Raw genomic sequence first — 21,064 nt, 5'->3', positions numbered from 1 at the left:
CCGATCATCTGGCATTTATCTTTGTTCCTTTGTCGTCAGTTGGCTAGTTCGGCAATAACCCGAACATCTGACGTTTATCTTTGTTCCTTTGTCGTCAGTTGGCTAGTTCGGCAATAACCCGATCATCTGGCATTTATCTTTGTTCCTTTGTCGTCAGTTGGCTAGTTCGGCAATAACCCGAACATCTGACGTTTATCTTTGTTCCTTTGTCGTCAGTTGGCTAGTTCGGCAATAACCCGATCATCTGGCATTTATCTCTGTTCCTTTGTCGTCAGTGGCAGTTCGTCGTCAACCCGAACAGCTGACATTTACCCCCAGTAAAACCGTGTGACCCCCAGTCGGACCCCTTTTCTTTAACAAAATCGGGTACCATTTGGTTTTGTTATTCCCAGTCGAGCCATTTACCTCGTCTTGCATTCATACTTGCATCGCAAGCATTCGCAACATTACGTGCATAACAGTGCATTCATAGCATTTTGTAGTTGAAATTGGTCAAAAATGGTGTACTCTGTATTTAAATCTCTTCGACCCGTCGCTTTAAAAGTTTCACTTTTAAATCTCCGTAACGAAGAGACTTAAATAGGGGCATCTGTCATACCCCATTTTTGACCCGTTTTTATTTCTTTTTTCTCGTCTTTTAAGCCGGAAATTTCTATCATTTCAGATGAAATTTCGGCAGGGAGGTATTTTAAAATACCTCATTTTTGTTTTGAAGACGCCCCTTTTTTATTATTATTATTTATTTATTTACCTTTTTTTATTGTTTTTTATTTTTAGTTATTATTTTCTTCTTTTCTTTTCCTTTTATTAAGTGTTTTTTATTATTATTATTTCCGTTTTTTTTATTATTAATATCTTTATTAGTATCTTCTTTTCGTTTTTTTTTATTTATTTTTTTATTTTTTTTATTATTATTATTTATTATTTTATTTTTTTATTTTTATTTTATTTTATTTTTATTTTGCTGTTTTATATTTTGTTTTTTTTTCTTTCTTTTTCTTTCTTTTTCCTTTTCCTTTCCTTTTTTCTTTTTTCTTTTCGGTTTTCTCGGTCCAGGCCCAGAGGGGCTCTTCGTTTTTTACCCTAATTATGACCTTTAAATGCTGCATTAATTACTGTGCATGTCAGAGAGAGAGAGGGCAGAGGTGAATACGAACAGTCGGAATACCAACAGCCAAGCCACCACTAGCCACCACTAGCCACCGCTCAGCGCCACCCTCCCCCTCCGTGAACCACCACCATCGGCCTAGCCACCGCTCAGCACCACCCTCCCCCCTCCGTAACCCACTCACTCACGCGGCCTAAAGCCTACATCAGAGCCACCACTCAGCGCCACCCCTCCCCTCCGTGAACCACCAACACAAAAAAAAAACCAAAATCATCTTGCTCATACTATTCATTTCCTTCCCTAGAAATCGAAACGTTAGAACAGAAACACAGCAAACACAGTAACCCACTCACTCACGCGGCCTAAAACCTACATCAAAACCACCACCAACGGCCAAGCCCACACCCAAATACCACCAACCACAAGCACTGCGTCAAACACCCACACCCACACAACCCAAGCTGTAACCGTTTTCACTCTGAAGCTTAAACGATAACATAAGGACAAAGGTAGTTCACCTTTTTTCTAAGATTCAAGGCTAGATCTAGGCTTTATCAGTGTTGGTTTTCAAAAAATAACGGTGGATTTGAGAACTAGGGGAAAAAAGGAATTCAAAACATGTAGTTTTTTTAAAAAAGGAGGAGATTCTTTTTCCGACACGGCGGCGCCGCCACCCATGGCCGGCCAGCCACTGCGCCGGTAAACAGCTTCCGGCGGTATGTGGTTAGAGAGAGAAGAGAGCTTCTGAGCGTTTCTTTAGAGAGAGGAAGAAGTTGGATTTATGTTTTTTTAGGGTTTATTTTCTAATTTATACTGCTGCCATGACCAAGGCTATGGTGCACGCGGATCTCTGTGTCCCCATGGACCATCAGGGTTGAACCGTTAGATCCTAGATCTAACGGCCGATGTTATCCCCTGTTTTGATCAGATGCGTCTCACCTCTTGGTTTTTACTTTGTTCTTCTTCTCTTATGACGTTTGATTAAGATCTAATGGCTAAGACTGTGTCTCCCCATGATCAAATCTGGACGCTTCGATCAATCTGACGATTCAGATTTGATCTGTTAGGCCCACTTTCTTATTTTGAGCCCATTTCCTTTTTTCTGTTCCTTCTAGTATTTTACTTTCTACACTTCCCTGTTACTTCTGCACCCCCTTTTCTTCTTTTTTTTATTACTTTTTTTTTTTATGCATCATATTTACTTTATGCCCTTGCATTTTTTTTATTTTCTTTATTTATTTTCCAGCACCATATTTATTTTATGTCTTGCATTTTATTTTCCAGTATCATATTTATTTATTGTCTTGCATTTCTATTTTGTTTATTTTTATTTTATGCATCATATTTACTTTATGTCTTGCATTTTTTTTATTTATTTTTTTAGCATCATATTTATTTTATGTCTTGCATTTTATTTTCCAGTATCATATTTATTTATTGTCTTGCATTTTTATTTTGTTTATTTTTATTTTATGCATCATATTTACTTTATGTCTTGCATTTTTTTATTTTTTAGCATCATGTTTATTTTATGTCTTGCATTTTTATTTTCTTTTATTTATTTCCAGCATCATATTTATTTTTATGTCTTGCATTTTATTTTCTTTATTTATTTTATGCACCATATGTATTTATTGATTTGTATTTCATGCATTTTATTATTTCTTCTAGCATATTTATTTTAATGCATTTGCAATTTTTATTTATTATTGTCAATTAGAATGTACCTAGGTCCAATGTAAATAAAAAATGAGAATCTGCACCGACACTCACATTTATTTTTATATTTTCCGTCGAGGACGATCATGTGACTTGAACGGTATCCGAGGAAAAGGGCCCTCACTTGATCCAACGTCATTTTAAGGGATCCGGCGCGTTTAGAATTATCTTTGCATAACAAAAAAAAAAAAAAAAAAAAAAAAAAAAGTCAAAACCCAAAAACTTTCCATAATCAAAATTTCAAAAAAGGGTCAATCTTTTTCTTTCTTTCTTAATCAAATCTTTAATCAATCAAAACATTTTTTCTAATTTAAAATCAATCGAACTCACTTCTTTTATTCTATGCCTTTTCGGCCTCTTACCTTGCCTAAACTCTTCTTTTTTTTCGAACTTTAAAATCAATCAAAACCAACCACTCGACTTTCTACCCCGAACTACATGATTTTGATCCCATTCGGGTATGTAGGCAAAAGACTTTGTCTTTCCAAATCAATAAAAAATAAACAAAAACTTTTTTCTTCTCCTTTCTTCTGAATCCATCTCTTTAATCTTTTCACACTTAAGCATTTATTTCCAAACAAATAATTAATTTAGCATAAAGATAAAATAAGCAAGAGGTTCCTATAGAGTACTATAGACGTTTAGGGTGCTAGTACCTTCCCTTTGCGTAACCAACCCCCGGACCTTTGATCTCTTAAAAACTAGGGTTTTTCGAGCTTTCTCCCTTTTCTTCGGAAAAATAAAAGATCGGTGGTGATCTTAAAATTGCGAGTCAATGCTAATCAATAGCTTGATATCCAAAAATCACCGCGACAAATACACTTATTATTAATTTGTTTTAATACAAACTCTATACCAATACTACTCACTCAATTGTTTAGTACTATATTGTTTTGTTTTCTGTTAAAATATTTTTATTCATATATAATTATCATCCTATTTTTTTCTATTTTTATATAAGATTGTGAACAGAATTGAAAAATCAAACAAACCTTTTCTTACTGTTTCTTTCACAAGCCAAAATTAATTATTCATAAAACAAAAACAAAAAAAATATAATTGCCAATAGAAAAACTGGAAAGAAAAATATAAAAAAAGAATCAAAATTCCTTTTTCTTTACTTTAAAATAGAAAAACATAAATATATTTTTTACTGCTGATGTGGAAATTGTTATAAATAATGCATTATGTGACCACTCACTCAAGTTACATTTCATTATTCAAATATTTTAATTAAAAACTTAATTTCTAGCAATATATCTGTCATTGCATGCCTTTACTTTTTTTCACTAAGTCCACGGTAAAATCATTTTACTTATTAAATATTTAACGTCAAATTAAAGACTTACATGTATATATAATATTAAAAAAACGCTGATAGTATCAGCTAAAGGTTGAGGAATTTGAATAGTTTGTATAACGTCATAAGTGCGCAAATCTTGTTACTGTGTCATTGTACAGAAATAAAAATAAAAAAATTACAATTTTCTAAACATTGCAAAATCATTAATTGTTAGTGCCTAATTTAGTTTATCCTCTCTCTCTTTTTTTACAGAAGTTTAATTTATCCTTAAATTAATATACCTACTTCTGGAATATATATGGTTTCATCAAAGATAATGTTAGAAAAATTAATACTGAGCAGATCTAGAAGTATCCGATTCTAAAGTGTTCCATGCATGGATTGGATGAGTCATTTTATTCTCGTTCCAATCTATCTCCACCATTAATTCACCATCATCAACGTAAGCTCGGATTCGAGTTCTACTCCAATATTAATGTTATTGCCCCTAGCTAGAGAGTTTAGAGTTTAGACTCCTTTAAAAGGATATATTGTGTTTCAGAACTTGCATGCATCATAGACCAAAGCAGCACAACACAACAATTTACATATCTAGTGTTTTTGACCTTTAGATATTTTGAGTAACATGGTATCCCTCAAGGCTGACAAACCCGTTTGCACCCAACTTTTTGGGCAGGGTGAAAAGGACGAAGCTGTTCCCAAAGCCAGTGATGGTGCATCATCCAAATCCAAATCCAAGGGTCCAGCTTCCAAATCAGCTACGAAGAAAGTTCCTGTACAGAAGCCCCAAGAATCCAAGAAAAAGGTATCTCTCCTTTTTCATAACAGTGACACATTAATTAAATGTTGTATATGGTCATGGTGTTACATATTGAGCTTTTATAATGATTCTCTTGTTATGTGCTTAAATATACAAGTATAACTAAATGATTTTTTATTTTTTTATTTTATCATTGCATGGCTGTACATAGGGAAAAGGAGGCAAATCATCTGCAAAGCACTAGCCAGAAAGCCTTATATACCGAAGGGAAGTGTGGTTTGTAACAATAAAAAGCCACACCAATATTGGATACAATAATACTTGCACCTTGTTTTCCTTTTGTAGCCAAGGTATATTGGCTTCCTATGTGATCAATCAACTTGCTCTAGACTTGATATAACCAAAATAATATTTTGCATTTTAAAACAATTTTGTCTCAAAAGTTTATTGAGATGTACTTAAAATTTGGGGGGTATAGTGTTGACTCGTTGACAAGTGTACCAAATCGTCACAAGTAGTAAAGTTCTCGGAAGTCCGAGTGTCGAATCCACATGGACTTTGTTTGTACTTAGATTAATGCAAACCCAATTTAAAAGCAAGAGATAAGAAATTTAAAATTTAAAATAAAAGATAAAGATAATAGATAAGATAAGATGAAAGAAATTTAAAATTTAAAATAAAAGAAAAAGATAAAGTCAAGATAAAATAGTGTTAGGAACTGACTTGCCTTGTCTGCCTAGGATGTATGAGTTTATGATTTTTTCTTTACCAATTCAGGTGATTTTATCCCACCCACATCTATTCATTTACCTGCCCCTGATGTCTCACGATGACAAGCCTATTTTACCTATCTATCCCCCAAATGCCTTTGCAAAGACTCAATAGATAAAATGCATGAAGTTCTAATTCTAGATGTTTGCGTTGACGCATGGGCATAATGCAATCACTCTATGCCTAGCAATGATTTTATTATGATATCTTTTCTTCTTGTTCTATTAGAAGTTATCCTCTCCCGAGCGTCTAACCCCTAAAACTAATGCATGCATATCTTCTTTAAATCTTATTTAGAAGTTACCCTCTCCCGAGCATCTAACCCCTAATAGAATATAAAGATGAGTATGCAAGATAAAAACAGAAAAGAAAATAGGAAAGAAAAACCTGATATTGCATTGATAAATAGTGAAGAGTACATCATACATCACATTGGCTTCTAGGCCTGCCAGGCCCTAACTAAGGGTTTAGCCACTCATGGCCATTGAGGGTTTTACAATAAGAAGGGGTGAAAGAAAGGGAGTAAGTGAAACCCCTAGGAGAGGGGGTTCTGTCGTGGTTTTTCTGTTCCTTGGACTGGCTCTCTATTTATAACTGTTGAAGTGGGCTTTGGGCCTTCGTAGGCGCGCTCAGCGCGACACCCCCTCGCTCAGCGCGTGTAGATCGCGTGCTTAGCGCACATGTTGCAGGCTTAGCGCGTGCTTCTGTTAGATCGCGAGCTTAGCGCGTAACGCGCGCTCAGCGCGCATATTGGACTGGGCCTGCTTCAGATTTTCTTTTTTTCTTCAATTTTTCTAGCCTTTTTGCTTGTTACACCTCCAGTTTTTATATCTGCAGCCAAAATTCAACAAAACATCACTTCTTTAATATTTAAGTGCAAATAACTGCTAAATAATTATTTTTAAAGACAATTTTGCTTTATTTTCTATCATCAAAATACAATTATTTAGCAGTTATCATATAGTTGCTTTTCTTGTCGTTACATGTGGTATTTGGTTAAATTAATTAAGGAGAATAAAAAAGTAAACAGAGATACATTTATAATTTTTTTCTTATTTGTTTTTAAGATTTAGAAGGAAAAAGAGGGAAAATAATGGAATCTAAATATTCTCTTCCATTTTTTTTACTCCTAAATTTAATATGTAATGATTTAAATATTTTTGTACTAATATTCAATGTATGAAGAATAAAACTTAAAGAGTGGAGATTTTGTGCACATGTTTTCATGACTGCAAGGCATCTCATTCCCTTAAGGACTCATTGCATAAAAGGCACGTGTGGACTGTGGTCCACGTAACCTGCTTCCTACCGTATTGAATCAAGAAATAAACTAACTACCACTCTATCTCTCTATATATATTTAATGCAAGAATTTTCACAAAATTATTATGATTTTTATAGACTTAGAATATCTTTAGAAGTTAGATTTTGAAATAGAAATAAACAGAGCATAAATATCTTATTTTTAATAAACATTTTCTATTTTAAATTTTTAAAATAAAATTATAGATTAGTTCAAATATAAGAATATAATTAGAATTCATATAGAATATATAAATATATTTTATACTATAATTTAAGCACATATTATTATTATTATTATTATTATTATTATTATTATTATTATTATATATAATAAATTTTTTAATCTTTATAATAGTTACTAAACAAATATTAATGTGTTGGTTAACTAATCTTTTAAGAGATTAGTCTTTAATTTTCGGTTGAGAGATTTTAGGCTTATAAAAAAATGTATTAGTTAACTAATACTTAACCCGCCACCTTGTATTAGTGAAAAAATTATAGCCATTGTTTGAAGTTACCTAGAGACAAAGGCATCATTAGATTGATTGTGAATCTGACTCTGACTCTCAACTTGCTATCGATCTAATCAGAGGAGAAATAAATACTTTCCATCTCTATACTTCCCTCCTCATGCCCATAAATGAGTTGAGACATCTTGCATGGGCGGTAAATTTTGTTCATGACTATGATGTGTATAAATTATGTTAATAAGTTTTTAATTTTTTTATTAATTAAAAAATTTATTTAATTATTTCGGTGAATAATTTTTTTTAATCATTTTTTAATATTTTTAATGATTTATGAAATGTTATTTAAAATAGTATTTTCTAAAACGTTAAATTTTAATTTTTTTATATTTTTTTATTTTACTTTTAATATATTTATTCAATTTTTTAATTTTTTTTAAAAAAATCATAATTTTATTATTCTTTTATCATTTTATATTTTTCAGCTACTTGTCAAATAGTTATAATTTAATAAATTAATTTTTCGTATCAATTTTTAACTTTTAACTACCAATTAAATTTATAACTTTTATAATTAATTTTACTAAACATACCATGTGTACCGCTAGGACCGACAACTCTTTTCAACAGAGTCTGATAGGACCGGAAACTCTTCTGAGTCTGATAATTTTAGATCATTGCCCTTCTTGTTTATACCAAATTTATCTTGATGATGTAATGGGTGTCACCACGAAAAGGTTCTAGTTTGCTTATGTTTGCTTTTGGTTTTTTCCTAATTATCAAAGAAAAAAACTGCCTTGAACTGACATATGTTTAGGATGTTGTTTAGCATGTTAAAAAACATGTTGAGAATGGAAGAATCACGCTTAGGATATGAAAATCATATCAGAAACATAAAAAATCATATTCGCAATGTGAAAAAAAAAAACACAAAAAGTCACTACTGAGCTATAGCCTTAAGCTTTTCTTTCTTTGTTCAGAATCATCCTCAAGTGCATTGCAGAGACATGCCATGCCTTTTCCAACAAAACTTTGATGTCATGAGTCGATGATAAAATCAAGAAACGTATTCCAACATTGAATATAAGAAGGAAAAATAATTTATGCTAACAAAAAAGTTAATCAATATCATTTATTTAAAAATAGTATTTTTTTAAAACTGTCTTTTATTAGAATTTGAAATTAAAAAAATATCTTTAAAAAGGTAATCTCAATTCAACAAAAAAAAGAAGATAATCTCAATTAAACAAAAAATATTTTAAAAATAATCACATTAAATAATATAAAATTAATTAAGATTTGGTTTATGGGATTCAGCATTGCACATCATGCATTCTTCTAAACCTTCGATACCAATGGGCAAATTCACGAACAAGATTCGACGCAAACCCATGATACCACCAGCAATATTCACCAACCCATCCGCATCCCTTTGAGCCCATCAACCCAATTTTGTTTTGTGTAATTTTACATAGCATTATAAACCTGTGCAATGTGCGCTGTAGCATGCATGAAAAAATTTCAACTCATTAACAACAGCCTTGTAATTTTGTGGCATAATATGGTCATTTATTTTTAAAACACTTTTTCTGTTTTTTTTTTTTCTCTCAAATACACAGAACTGTTTCACTTTTTTTAAGCCAAGAAGATCCATCGAACCCTGAAACTGAAAGAGGGGTGGATAGAATACACGTGCTTTCCCATTGAGTTGCTCCCATTTTAGCCAAATTAAACATAAGCACTATATAATTGCCTTCACGAAGAATATGACGAAGTGATACTTGCAATACTCCATTCAATTTCTCACAGATGCTTTCTAAGATAGAAAGCATATGCGTGAAATACTAAATAGGAGTGTTTAATCAAGTGAATAATAAGCTGTGAATACGTACGCGCGTGGAGCATTTTACTCATTTAACCCATGTAAAATGGGGGCAATTTCAACATATAAACCCAATGAAGCCAACAATCTAATCCCCCAAGTAGACCTCCAAAACCTGCATCTTCACCATCAATATACGAATATATGATTGCATAATTCAGATTTCTTTTTTTATCATTATATAGATTTTTTTTGGTAGGCAAATAATTATTATTATATAGATATAAATAAATAGATTTATAGATTATTTTTATTTATGAGAAACAAGTTTTAATAATTGAATATTACGTTTGACGGGATGAAAATGTAAAAGTTGTATATTTTTAAGGTGGTGATATGCTATGTATTTTGTAGCGTCGATGATATAAAACTTAATCGATCTTATTTATTCCTTAATTCTGTGATCTTTTTAAGTGTCGAATTTTCCGAAAAAGTATACTTCTACTTATTTCTCATATAAAAAATTTAAGATAATGCTATTTATATTTTTTTTATCAATTATACCCTTATTTCTTAATTAATTTATACATTTATTATGAAAGTGGAAATAAAAATAAAGTAATTAATATACAATCAGAATAGAAATAAAAGATGATAAAATAAAAAATCTTATTACATTTTTTACATAAAAATCTTAATAGCATAAGTATTTTATTAAAATATTTTTTTTATTATATTTATTAATTTTTTTATATAAAAAATCTTCAAAATATATAAGAAGGAGCGAATATAGTAATACTACCTTTTAACCACACACACAAAATATACTAGAAAAAGAAATGGTAGTATAAAACATCCATGCAGAAGCTTTCGACTCACGAAACACTCCAAATTCTCATATAATATTTGTCCAATTGGATAAGAATGATTTCTTCTGGACTGAAACCTTCTGCACAGGTGTTCAACCAATAGATATCCACCCTGCTAAAACGAGACCTCACTGATTTAATAAATACAACAATTATTGTAGCCAATCTTGCAAGAGCTCTTTGTTGTTTGTTTTTGGGTCAAATTCTTGCAAGTAATAATCTAAATGCTGATATTCCTGTTTTTAGACTTTGATTAATGTATTTTTAAATACAAAAGTTATCTCCCGTCACCTTTTTTATATTTCTAAATTGTTAAATTAATGAAAATATACAAAAGGTATTCTTTTAAATGAGTATAAAGTGGGAATACGGTGGGTTTCAATCTTCAACTAATTTTTTTTAACTAACAATAGATATTTATTGATAAAAAAATTATATAAAATAATATGTTAATCTATTTAAATAAATCTAATGGTGTAGCTCAATTCTCAACACATATATGTTAATGTAAAATAAGATATGAGTTTGATACTCACTTAATACATTCTTAAAAAAAATAATAACTTTAAATGTATTTGAGTCTAAAAAAAATTAAATTTGTCTTCCAAGTTTCAAACAATTAACCAAATTTCATGTTTCTATCATGCATTTAAAATATACTAAATTTTAATTATTAATTTTTAACAACGTAGTTAAAGTTATAAAAAAAATTACCCTGAATTTAAGTTTCTGGATAATGCACCGTTTATTTAAACTTCTGAATTCTGATTACAATTTGAAAAGAGAGAAAGAGAGAGAAGCAGAAGCCAGAAAGAGATATGTGGAAAACATAATGACAAACCACGACAAGTGTCCTACCACCTGTACACGGAAGCACACATGCATGACCTTGCTGATTGACACGTGTCTTCAAAGCACCTTTAGTGTCTCTATATTTATATGGCTTCACAGTGCCACCCTCAACAAGCAACGGAGCACGACGTGAGAGAGATTGTGAAGTAAGTAGAAATCGGTGCAAGAAATTCTCCGCTTTATCTACAAAATTTAAGTGAGTTTGTGAAGACAAAAAATCACTAGCTACTAAAAAATGGCCACAGTTGGAAGGAACGCAGCAGCTCCATTGCTGTTTCTTAACTTGATCATGTATTTTGTTGTTCTTGGCTTTGCTAGTTGGTGCCTCAACAAGTTCATCAATGGCCAAACTTACCACCCTAGTAAGCTTATACACTTCCTATATCCATTTCTATACCATTTTCCATCTACTATTTTGTCAATTTGTTATCATTTGATTGATTGATTGATCTTCATGTTACAAAATGTTACTTTTTCTAAGCTAAGATAACAATGGTCTTACAATTATTTGAATTTATGAAGTGGTAGCAGTTGGTTAATTAGTGATAAAAAAGAGCACCTTGTTACATTCCCATTTGAAAAAACTAAAAAGTGAAAGTTTTAAATTAACTAATTAAAATGACCCCCTTGTTGTTATATGTCCTTTCAGGCTTTGGTGGAAATGGTGCAACTATGTTTTTCTTAATCTTCTCCATACTAGCAGCCGTTTTGGGCATAGTGTCCAAACTTTTGGGTGCGAATCACATTAGGACATGGAGGAGTGACAGTTTAGCATCTGCAGGAGCCACATCAATCGTTGCTTGGGCAGTCACTGCTCTAGCATTTGGGTAAACCACACCTAAACTAAACTAACCTCACTACGTGCTCTTAATTTTATATTTTATTTTTATCTCTAAATCTAAGTTTCTTAGAATACCACCAAAAGAGATCCAACCCACGATCTTTTGCGTATTCTCTTTTGTCTTTATCATATAACTCACCTTATATCTTGGTGGTCTTAATTAATTATGTTATGAGGGGTAACAAAAAGTTATGTGTGTGTGGATGAATGAAACAGGTTGGCTTGCAAGCAAATAAACATAGGAGGGCACAGAGGGTGGAGGCTGAGGGTAGTGGAGGCTTTCATAATAATACTCACATTGACACAGTTGTTGTACCTGATACTGATCCACGCAGGACTATATAGCAGTAGGTATGGTCCCGGGTACCGTGACACTGACTATGGTAATGCTCATGGTGTGGGAGGGACTACAGGAGAGCCAATGCACAAGTCTGCTGCTGCTGGAACTCGTGTCTAAGTACCACTGCACTGCACTGCACTACCTTATTGTTAATTTCTTCATTTCAATCATGTTCTATTTTACCTTTTGGAGCTATGTTTATCTTTTTATTGTCTTTGGTTCGACTTGGATGGTGTAATGTCTTCTTACGCATGATGGTCACTTTGTAGCATGACATTGTGTGTATACGTATATGAATGGCTGAAATTGATTTTGTATCAGCCCTCTATCATCTGTGTCTATGTTTGGGTTCCACTTCTCAGACATGAATTTCTCATGTTTACTGAGAAGTTAATAAATTTCTAAGACGTAACCTTTTACTTCTCAACGGATTTAATTAACATGCATTTCTTCTGTCCCTTTCTCGTTCCGCCCCCATCTTGAGATGATCTGCTGGTAACTCATATATTGTGAATTCAAGGTAAATACACAACGAATCTAAATTCAATTGATGTGCTTTAATAAAAAATAAATAGACTTTTGGTTCTTTTATTTTATTTCATTTGTAATTTTGGTCTATTTTAAAATTGAGTTACAATTTTAATTTTTTATTTCATATAATTTTTAAAATAGAAATAACTTTCCCAGCACCTACCCCAATTGAATCAATTGAATCGGTGTTTTCATTTACCGAAATCGCGTTAACAAATATTTTGGCCTTGCAATAACACCAAGTGCATCTAGAGCTGTCAAAACGGGCCAGTCCGACCTATGTGGATTGGCCTGCAACGGGTTGAGTTAAAAGTGGGCTAGCCCAACTCAACCCACTTTTATGTGGGTTAACAAAATGTCGGTCCGACCCGGCCCACCACGGATTGGTGGGTTATGCGGGCTGGCCCACTTTTCTGTCTTTTTTTGTAAAAAAATAATATTTCAAACAACTTAAAATGTGAAGTACCAATTTACTCCCACCAATTACATATTGTTGTCCACATACATTACATTATGCCTTTTCTTTACAATCTACCACACCAATTTTAGTAAAATATTTTCAAGCTATAGAAGTGCAAACCTTAACTTTTTTATTTTTTTTCTCATTATTGTCACTTCTGTTCTCCTTTGCATTTGGTTTAGGTTCAACCCTGGCTTCTTCCTCGTCTTCCATAAACTCAATATCATCAACAGAGTCAACTCGATTTACAGTGTCAGAAGTCATTTTCATCAATCTAATGCACCTGTAGTTAACAAAGAAAAGGAAAAAAATTAAACTCGGATTCAACTCGGTTCACAGTTAAAAGCCATTCAACTCAGATTCAATACATCAAGCATAATTAACATTTAACAAAGGAAAGGAAAGAAAGTAAAAGCATGAAAATATGAGAGAAATTACCATTTTGGAGGTCGATCACAACTCGGTGCTGTGGTGACGGGCAATTGAACGTTCGAAGGTCACCGTCACCGTTGGTGGCTCGTGTGGAGGTGCCGCCAGATCAATTTTTGCAATTCACACTATTAGGGATTTTTAGGTTCCGTAACTTTTGTTGGCTGGTTGCCGTTTAGATTTTCTACTTTTATATCTTTTCCCGTTTGTTTGGACTTGCTCTATTACGGAATGTGAATTGCCAATTGGGTTACTAGCTACAAAATAAAAATTTAATTTCTTAACAATTATAAGTTTATAATAATAATAAAATAAAATAATATACTATTTAAATTTGATGGGTTGACGGGCTGGCCCATCAACCCACGGGTTAAACCCACCTAACCTAGGGGCTAAGTGGGTCGAGCTAAAGAGTTGTCAGTACCGATTTTTTTAAAAAAAATTGAGCCCAGCCCACCTCTAGCCTGTAGTGGGCCAGACTGACCCACGGGCTGGAAACCATTTTGACGGCTCTAGGTGCATGTAGCAGTTATGCATCACAATGTGTCATTGCGATATAAAACTCCGTTATTTAAAGCACGATGTGTCATTTATTATATAAAAAAATAAGGATTAAATAAAATGTTAAAGTGATTAAAAATGAAGCGTTGAATGAAAAGTTATGATATTTAGAGGAATTAAAAGAAAAATGCATGATAATTAAGTGAAAAATAGACTTTATAATATTTTTTTAAGATATTGTATGTATTTTTTAAATAAAAAAGTATTCAAAATAAATTATTTATAATATTTTTTTAAGATATTGTATGTATTTTTTTTAAGATTCTATATTAATTATAATATGGAACTGTTTATTATATATTTTTTGGACAATTCTTTTTATTGTACATTTTTTTTTCTATAACATTACAAATCGTGACGTTTTTATATATAAGTGTTATTAAAATAACATATTAATTTTGCATGATAAATATATTTTAGACTTATAATAATTTATTATTGATCTCCATAATTATTGATAAGGGAATAGCAGCTGCTTTTGGTTTTTGATATTTTAAGTTTTTGATATTTTGCAATAATATTGTTTATTTATATATTAATTTAGAATTTTCGACTACTGTAAGATATTTTATCAGTAACACGTAAATTATTTTTTAAATATTGATAACTTACAATATATTAGTATTTATTTATGTTTTGTCTAAAAATTTATAACAAATAATGTATTCATTGCAATTAGTAATTAGTGAAGAAAGCAGCAAGGTTATATTGGTGTGTGTAATGTGTTTAATAGTATCGCTTCACTTGTTATGTTGCGGATAGATAGCCAAAGTTTCTTGCTCAGATGTTCCAATACAATAATAAAAAAAATTTAAATAGTAGAAAAATATTATAGAAAATAAATATAACAAAAAACACACATATAATAATAATAATTTATTATTATATAAATAATAATTTCATATATATATATATATATATATATATATATATATTAAAATAATACAAAAATAAGATATATTTTTATTCACAAATAGCAAGTCTTGTTTAAATTAATTTCAATCATAAATTTATATTAAAATGTTTATTTTTACCTCAAACATACCTCATTCCATCTCAAAATTTATGACATAAATGTGAGAGGTATTGCTCTAAAACAGTTGTCATAGAAACAGTTTAGGAGGCAATGAATTTCTTAAACTTACACTACTCGCAAGAAGTGATTATTTCTGTGATTTTTTAAAAAGGTTTATTATAATTATTTTATTTTATACTATAAATCTAAGATGTTATTTAAAATGTAATGTTTTTTTTTTACTTTTTTCTAATGAGTTATATATTTATTTATCATTTTTAAAAAATTTAAGCTATCAACCAGGTTCAATTTAAAAAATTGAACCTTTTCAATTAATTATTTATAAATTTTTCATATTAATTTTTTCTCTAATTATTTAACCTTTAAATGATTTTTAAAGTTGTATAATCTTTTTTCTCTTTAAATTTAAACCCTTTATGTTTTCTTACTTGCTTGTCTGAATTAATTCTGAATATTTATCTTTTAGTTTTAAATATTTTTATAAATTAAATTAAATTAAATCACATGTATCATCCACAAAATACTTATTAATTTTTATATTATTATTTAGTCGTTATTTTCTTTTGGATAAATTTTTTAACACGAGTCTTTCATTCACACTAGTTGTGACTTGGGTCTAATTATTAGATTTTTGTTGTGGTTAAGAAATATGTAAATTTCTCAATAAATTCATATTAAGATTGGTGGTCTTTCTTAGTCTTACAAAGTAATTTTTCTTTTCCTAATCTAAACTTTTTTAAGTGAAAAAAAAGGTGGTGTCAAATCATATGATTGGGCGATTATTCAATTTTTAACCTAAATTTATGCAAATATTTAGATTTAATGACACTTTTAGTCTCTTTATTATCATCAAAATTTGAATTTTATATTTTCTTTTTGCAAATTTGATTTTCATTATTTGTATAATTTTGCTTTTATCTATTAAGACTTAAATAATTTTTTAGTCTCTATAAAGTATGATTTTTTTAATTAAAGACCTTTAAAGATTTTTTTCTTTAGTTCTTTAAAGATTTAAAGTTTTTTATTTTAATTCTTGTTGTAAAGTAATAACGTTAATTAATAATGTAATAATGATGTTGATAATTCATTAATTTTTCATATTATCAATGAGTTTGATAGGATAACTATAAGTAATTTTTTTGAAAATCTATTTTTAAATTTTCCATTAAGTAGTTTAACCTCATTAATTTTTTAAAATAAACTAAACCCGAAACTCGTACATTGTACGTAAAAAAGATAAGTAAAAAAGAATTAATATTTTAAAATGCAAACAAAAAAAAGTGTAAATGCAACAGAGTATGACGCATGGAATTTTGATTTGGTGGCTGAACTGATTTTTTATATTTATTGGTAGAGTTTAAAAACGTAATTTATTTAAAAAAAATATTATCTCTTATTCCCATGATATATTTTATGCAAATATAAAACTATGTTGTAATTGCATGACCATAATTTGTTTTCTTAAGTCTTAATCAAACTCCTTCATTCTTGAGTCCATTTTGATTTCCTCTGCATCTAAACTCTCTTAATTGCACACACAAGACTCAAGTTACTCCGCACGTGGCACCATTCCACAACCGATGCTCTAAATCATTCACCTGCTCCTCATTTCCCTCACAAACCCCCCCTTCCTTCTCATTTCAATAATAACCATATTTTTCATATCACACACAGTCAAAAACACAACAAGTTCATTCATTTTTCACTACTTCACTTGACTAGTCCAATTATCTGATGCCATATCAAAACCATGTCTGACCCTTCTACCCTCTTACCCTCCTCCCACCACCACCACAACCACCATGTGCCACTCATCCAAGGCGGCGCCACCGCACCCTCCTCCTCCTCCACCACCCTAGCCCGAGAATACCGCAAGGGCAACTGGACCATCCAAGAGACCCTCATTCTCATCACTGCAAAAAAGCTCGACGACGAGCGCAGGCTCAAAACCCCTGCTGCATGTAGCACCTCCACCACCACCACCAGAACCAGCGGCGAGCTCCGGTGGAAATGGGTGGAGAACTATTGCTGGAGCCATGGCTGCTTGCGAAGCCAGAACCAATGCAACGACAAATGGGACAACCTCCTCCGCGATTACAAAAAGGTTCGCGACTACGAGTCCAAATCAAACGACAACGACAACAACAACAACAAACACTTCCCTTCTTATTGGACCCTCAACAAACAACAACGTAAGGAACAGAACCTCCCCTCCAACATGGTCTTCGAAGTCTACCAAACCATCGCCGATGTCCTCCAACGAAAACAAACACAATCCCAAAGACAACATCAACAACCTCTGGCTATTCCATTAGTTACTTCCTCACCCTCACCACTTCAAACACTTCCACCACCTCCTCTACCACCACCGCCGCCTCCGCCACCTCCTCCTCCGCCAGTTAGCTCCACCACTCCGGTAGGCTCAGGTATGCATTAACATTTAACATTAGCCTTAGCAATGTGCTACACAGCTCACACTCTCAACACTTTTTTCTCTGTTTTTTCTTTTTTTTTGTTCTTTTTGACAATTTTTGGATGTTGTGTTGTGTGTGGGTTATCGGTCAAACTTGCAGGGTCTGTAAACCTGCCACACTTAATGGGACCCATTTTCCATTTTTTTTTATTAGTCATACGGTACAATGACTTCCATGCTGTTTTAAATACATCTTCCTTTCTGACCGTTTGATCTATCTCATGACTGCATCGAACGGCGCGTGTGGAGAGTGCGCCAGTGCAGTTACATTGGTGGCATCTTACACCACGTTGCTCCACTGCACAAAGATTCTGCTCCCCATTAAAAAACTCGGGGAAAATGTTCTACCTTTCAATTTCTTTTCTTCTTTTTTTTCCTTTTTAGTTCCTAATAATTAAAAATAACGCTGAGAGAAAAATAAATAAATAAAGGGCACTACAGTACAATCATGCAGACCGGTGTGTGAAAGGGTACCACCTCATGATTGTCATGGATTTTGTGGGCTGTCCAAGAAAATAGATTCTAAGTTCCCTAATCCCTCTGGGTGTGATCATTAACATAATCCTTAATCCTTGATAAAAGCTCAGATCTTACTCCTAATTAAATAAAGTAACTGTTTGTTTAGGAGAAAAAACTCTTTCCTCATTGCTTATTTTTAATTATTAAAATTAATTATTTATTATAATGATTAGATTTCAAGAAAATAAATAATAAAAATAAAAAATAACTCTAAAAGATTTAATCTTGCAAGGAGTATATCCTTCTTTTTGTTTATTAGTCTCCCTCTTCCACGTAGCCAATGCATTCACCAATACCCTCTCTCTCATAACCGAACTCATGCAAATTAAATACTCATTAATTCCACATACACTTTCTATAGGTGGCCGATTTTTAATTTCATGCACATGGTTAATTATTAATTAAGCTAATGTTCCAAGTCTTTGTCACATATTATAATTTGTATCATTTCATGAAATTTAATTATGTGTGGCTCTAATAATGAACCTTGTAATGATGTTACGGATTTTGTGCGACATGTTTGATTGTAGAGAGATCGGAATCATCAGGAACTGAGCACAGTGAGGATGATGATGATGGGTCGGAATCAAAACGTAGGAAAGTTAAGAACCTTGGTTCAAGAATAATGCAAAGTGCATCGGTGTTGGCACGAGCTCTTAGGAGTTGTGAGGAGAAGAAGGAGAAACGGCACCGTGAAATGATTGAGCTGGAGCAAAGGAGGATTCAGATGGAGGAAGCTCGGAATGAGGTTCACCGGCAAGGCATCGCGACCCTTGTCGCCGCCGTCACCAACCTTTCCGGTGCCATTGAGTCACTCATTAATAATTCTGAACGCCATGGCCAAAGATAATTAATTAATATGGCACCATATAATAATAATAATATATGCTTCCTCGCCTAGCTAGCAGTTTATTATTATTATGTGATTGATCAGAAAATCATATAATATCTATCGGCCATTCTTTCCCTCTTCAAATTCAATTGTTGTCTAATATTTTTGAGTCGGTTTTACCACCAATTGATTTCTCATGATTATATGTCAGCAGCTGATATGTGATCGATCCATATGGTATATGTTTCATTATTCTTTGGTGGAGATCAAACCAAGCCCTAACATTGATTGTTTATTGGGACACAGTTGTTCAGGTGATTGTTATTATGTATATAATTTAATTCTTGTCTTACATTTTGTTTGTTTGTTTCTCTAATTATAGAAATCCGTATGTGCTGTTTGACTGGTTTCAAATGCTGAACATGCCACGAATTTTAGACATGAAGTTTTTGTTTGTGTTGTTTTTACCCTTTTGTTGTCCTTCCTTATACCTGCCAGCGCCACATATCTAACTTGTAAAACTTAAAACTCCTGATTTTTCACACCTAATTTCTATATTCGTCTTATACTTCTTTCATTTGTTTAATTTCATTATACTTTAGAGTTTTTAGTTTGGATCATGTGTGATTTTGGTTTTTCAATTTTTAATGTTAATTAATTTTTTTCTCTTTTTAAAACTAATAAATTTGGCCTTTCATGGATTTTCTATACTTAAAACTCGTACATTAATGTTTTTACTCAAATATTTAGGATATAATGATAAAATTAGGATAAAAAATAACCTCAAAAGTTTAGGGGTATAAAAATTTAGTAATAACCTAATAAATTTGAAAAAAAATATAAAATATAAAGTTAGGGTTTGAGGAAGATTTTTTTATAGTGAAATTTAAAGTTTTGATTGATTTAAATAGAAGATGATTCCATTGATTCACTCTGTAAAAAAAATTGAATAGAAAATGAGAATTTGAAAGTTTTTAAGAAAAAAATGATGAAATTAAATTTGCTAAATTTTAAAAATAAAGAAAGTTGACTTTAAAAGAAACTTAAAACTGCATTTAAACTAGAAAAACAAAAACTACATTTAAGTTTTTTTCCCATTCTGGCATCATATCATATTAATGTATATGCTCTCTTAGGATTTTATTTATTTTTCTTAATTTTGTAAAGTCCAGATGTGTTGCTAAAGAGAGTGGAATGGGGTATTTTGGGAATGGAAGGTGGTTTTTGGGGTACCACGGAGTGAGGGAGAGGGGTTGCTGACAAGTGTGACAGAGTGCAGAGAGTCCTCATCCCTTCTCACTCACTAGGGACAGTCAAAGGGTCTGAGTCAATTTTCTTTTGACCACATAGGACACCAACCCCACCATTTTGCCTAATGTACCCTTCTCTCTTCCACACTCTCACTCCTCCTCTCTCCCATTCATATACGCCAAAACCATGATAGACTGGATTTCCCAAAATGCCCCTCCTCGTCCCATCTCTCTCTCTCTCTCTTCCTGCCTAGTACAGTCTAGACCAGACTGCCTTTCCAGGCATATTTAACTCACCAATAAGAGATTTTATGAGTGCATAAAAAATGTTAAATAAGTCTTTAAGTATTAAAAAATATATTATATATATATTATAAAAAATATTTTATTAAACAAATAAAATCATTTTAATAAATTTAATAATGTATCATATTTTTTATTTAAGTTATTTTTATGTTATTTATTATTTAATTTATATTTTTAAAAAAATTACATACACATAAATATTTATATTTAAAATAAGAATAGTAAAGGAACAGATTAAAAGACAGGTTTGAATTTGTTTATCTGCGTCCACATAAAAGGTAACAATGATTTAAAGGAGATGAAATTATATTTTTGAAATCAAATTGTATTCTCGTTGAATTTTATTGAGTTTCAATAAAACTTGCATTGATGTATATTTTAAAATTATTAATTATATTTATGATTTAATTTATTTTTTATATTTGATGTCACACAAAAATTTTTTAGCTTCATCATTATTATCTATCATTGACAAAATATCATTTCATATCAAAATTTACATATATTTTG

The 21,064-nt window shown here is 31.5% G+C and overlaps 2 protein-coding genes across 2 annotated transcripts; both read left to right on the top strand.

The window, feature by feature from the left end:
- Positions 1-11,088: 11,088 nt before the first annotated feature.
- On the top strand, positions 11,089-12,584 carry LOC114401271 (membrane protein PM19L-like). The gene is made up of 3 exons (XM_028363747.1): positions 11,089-11,338; positions 11,626-11,803; positions 12,034-12,584. Exons 1-3 carry the CDS (start codon positions 11,212-11,214, stop codon positions 12,272-12,274), a joined length of 546 nt encoding a protein of 181 aa, XP_028219548.1. The 5' UTR covers positions 11,089-11,211; the 3' UTR covers positions 12,275-12,584.
- Positions 12,585-16,727: 4,143 nt separating this feature from the next.
- Positions 16,728-19,350, top strand: LOC114401383 (trihelix transcription factor ASR3-like). Its single transcript, XM_028363895.1, has 2 exons — positions 16,728-17,600; positions 18,697-19,350. Exons 1-2 carry the CDS (start codon positions 16,925-16,927, stop codon positions 19,014-19,016), a joined length of 996 nt encoding a protein of 331 aa, XP_028219696.1. The 5' UTR covers positions 16,728-16,924; the 3' UTR covers positions 19,017-19,350.
- Positions 19,351-21,064: the final 1,714 nt, after the last annotated feature.

Source organism: Glycine soja, chromosome 20 (assembly GCF_004193775.1).
Source record: "Glycine soja cultivar W05 chromosome 20, ASM419377v2, whole genome shotgun sequence".
Taxonomy (NCBI): Eukaryota; Viridiplantae; Streptophyta; class Magnoliopsida; order Fabales; family Fabaceae; genus Glycine; species Glycine soja.
Note: the sequence above shows the minus strand (reverse complement) of the source record. Positions and strands in the feature narration are given on the sequence as shown.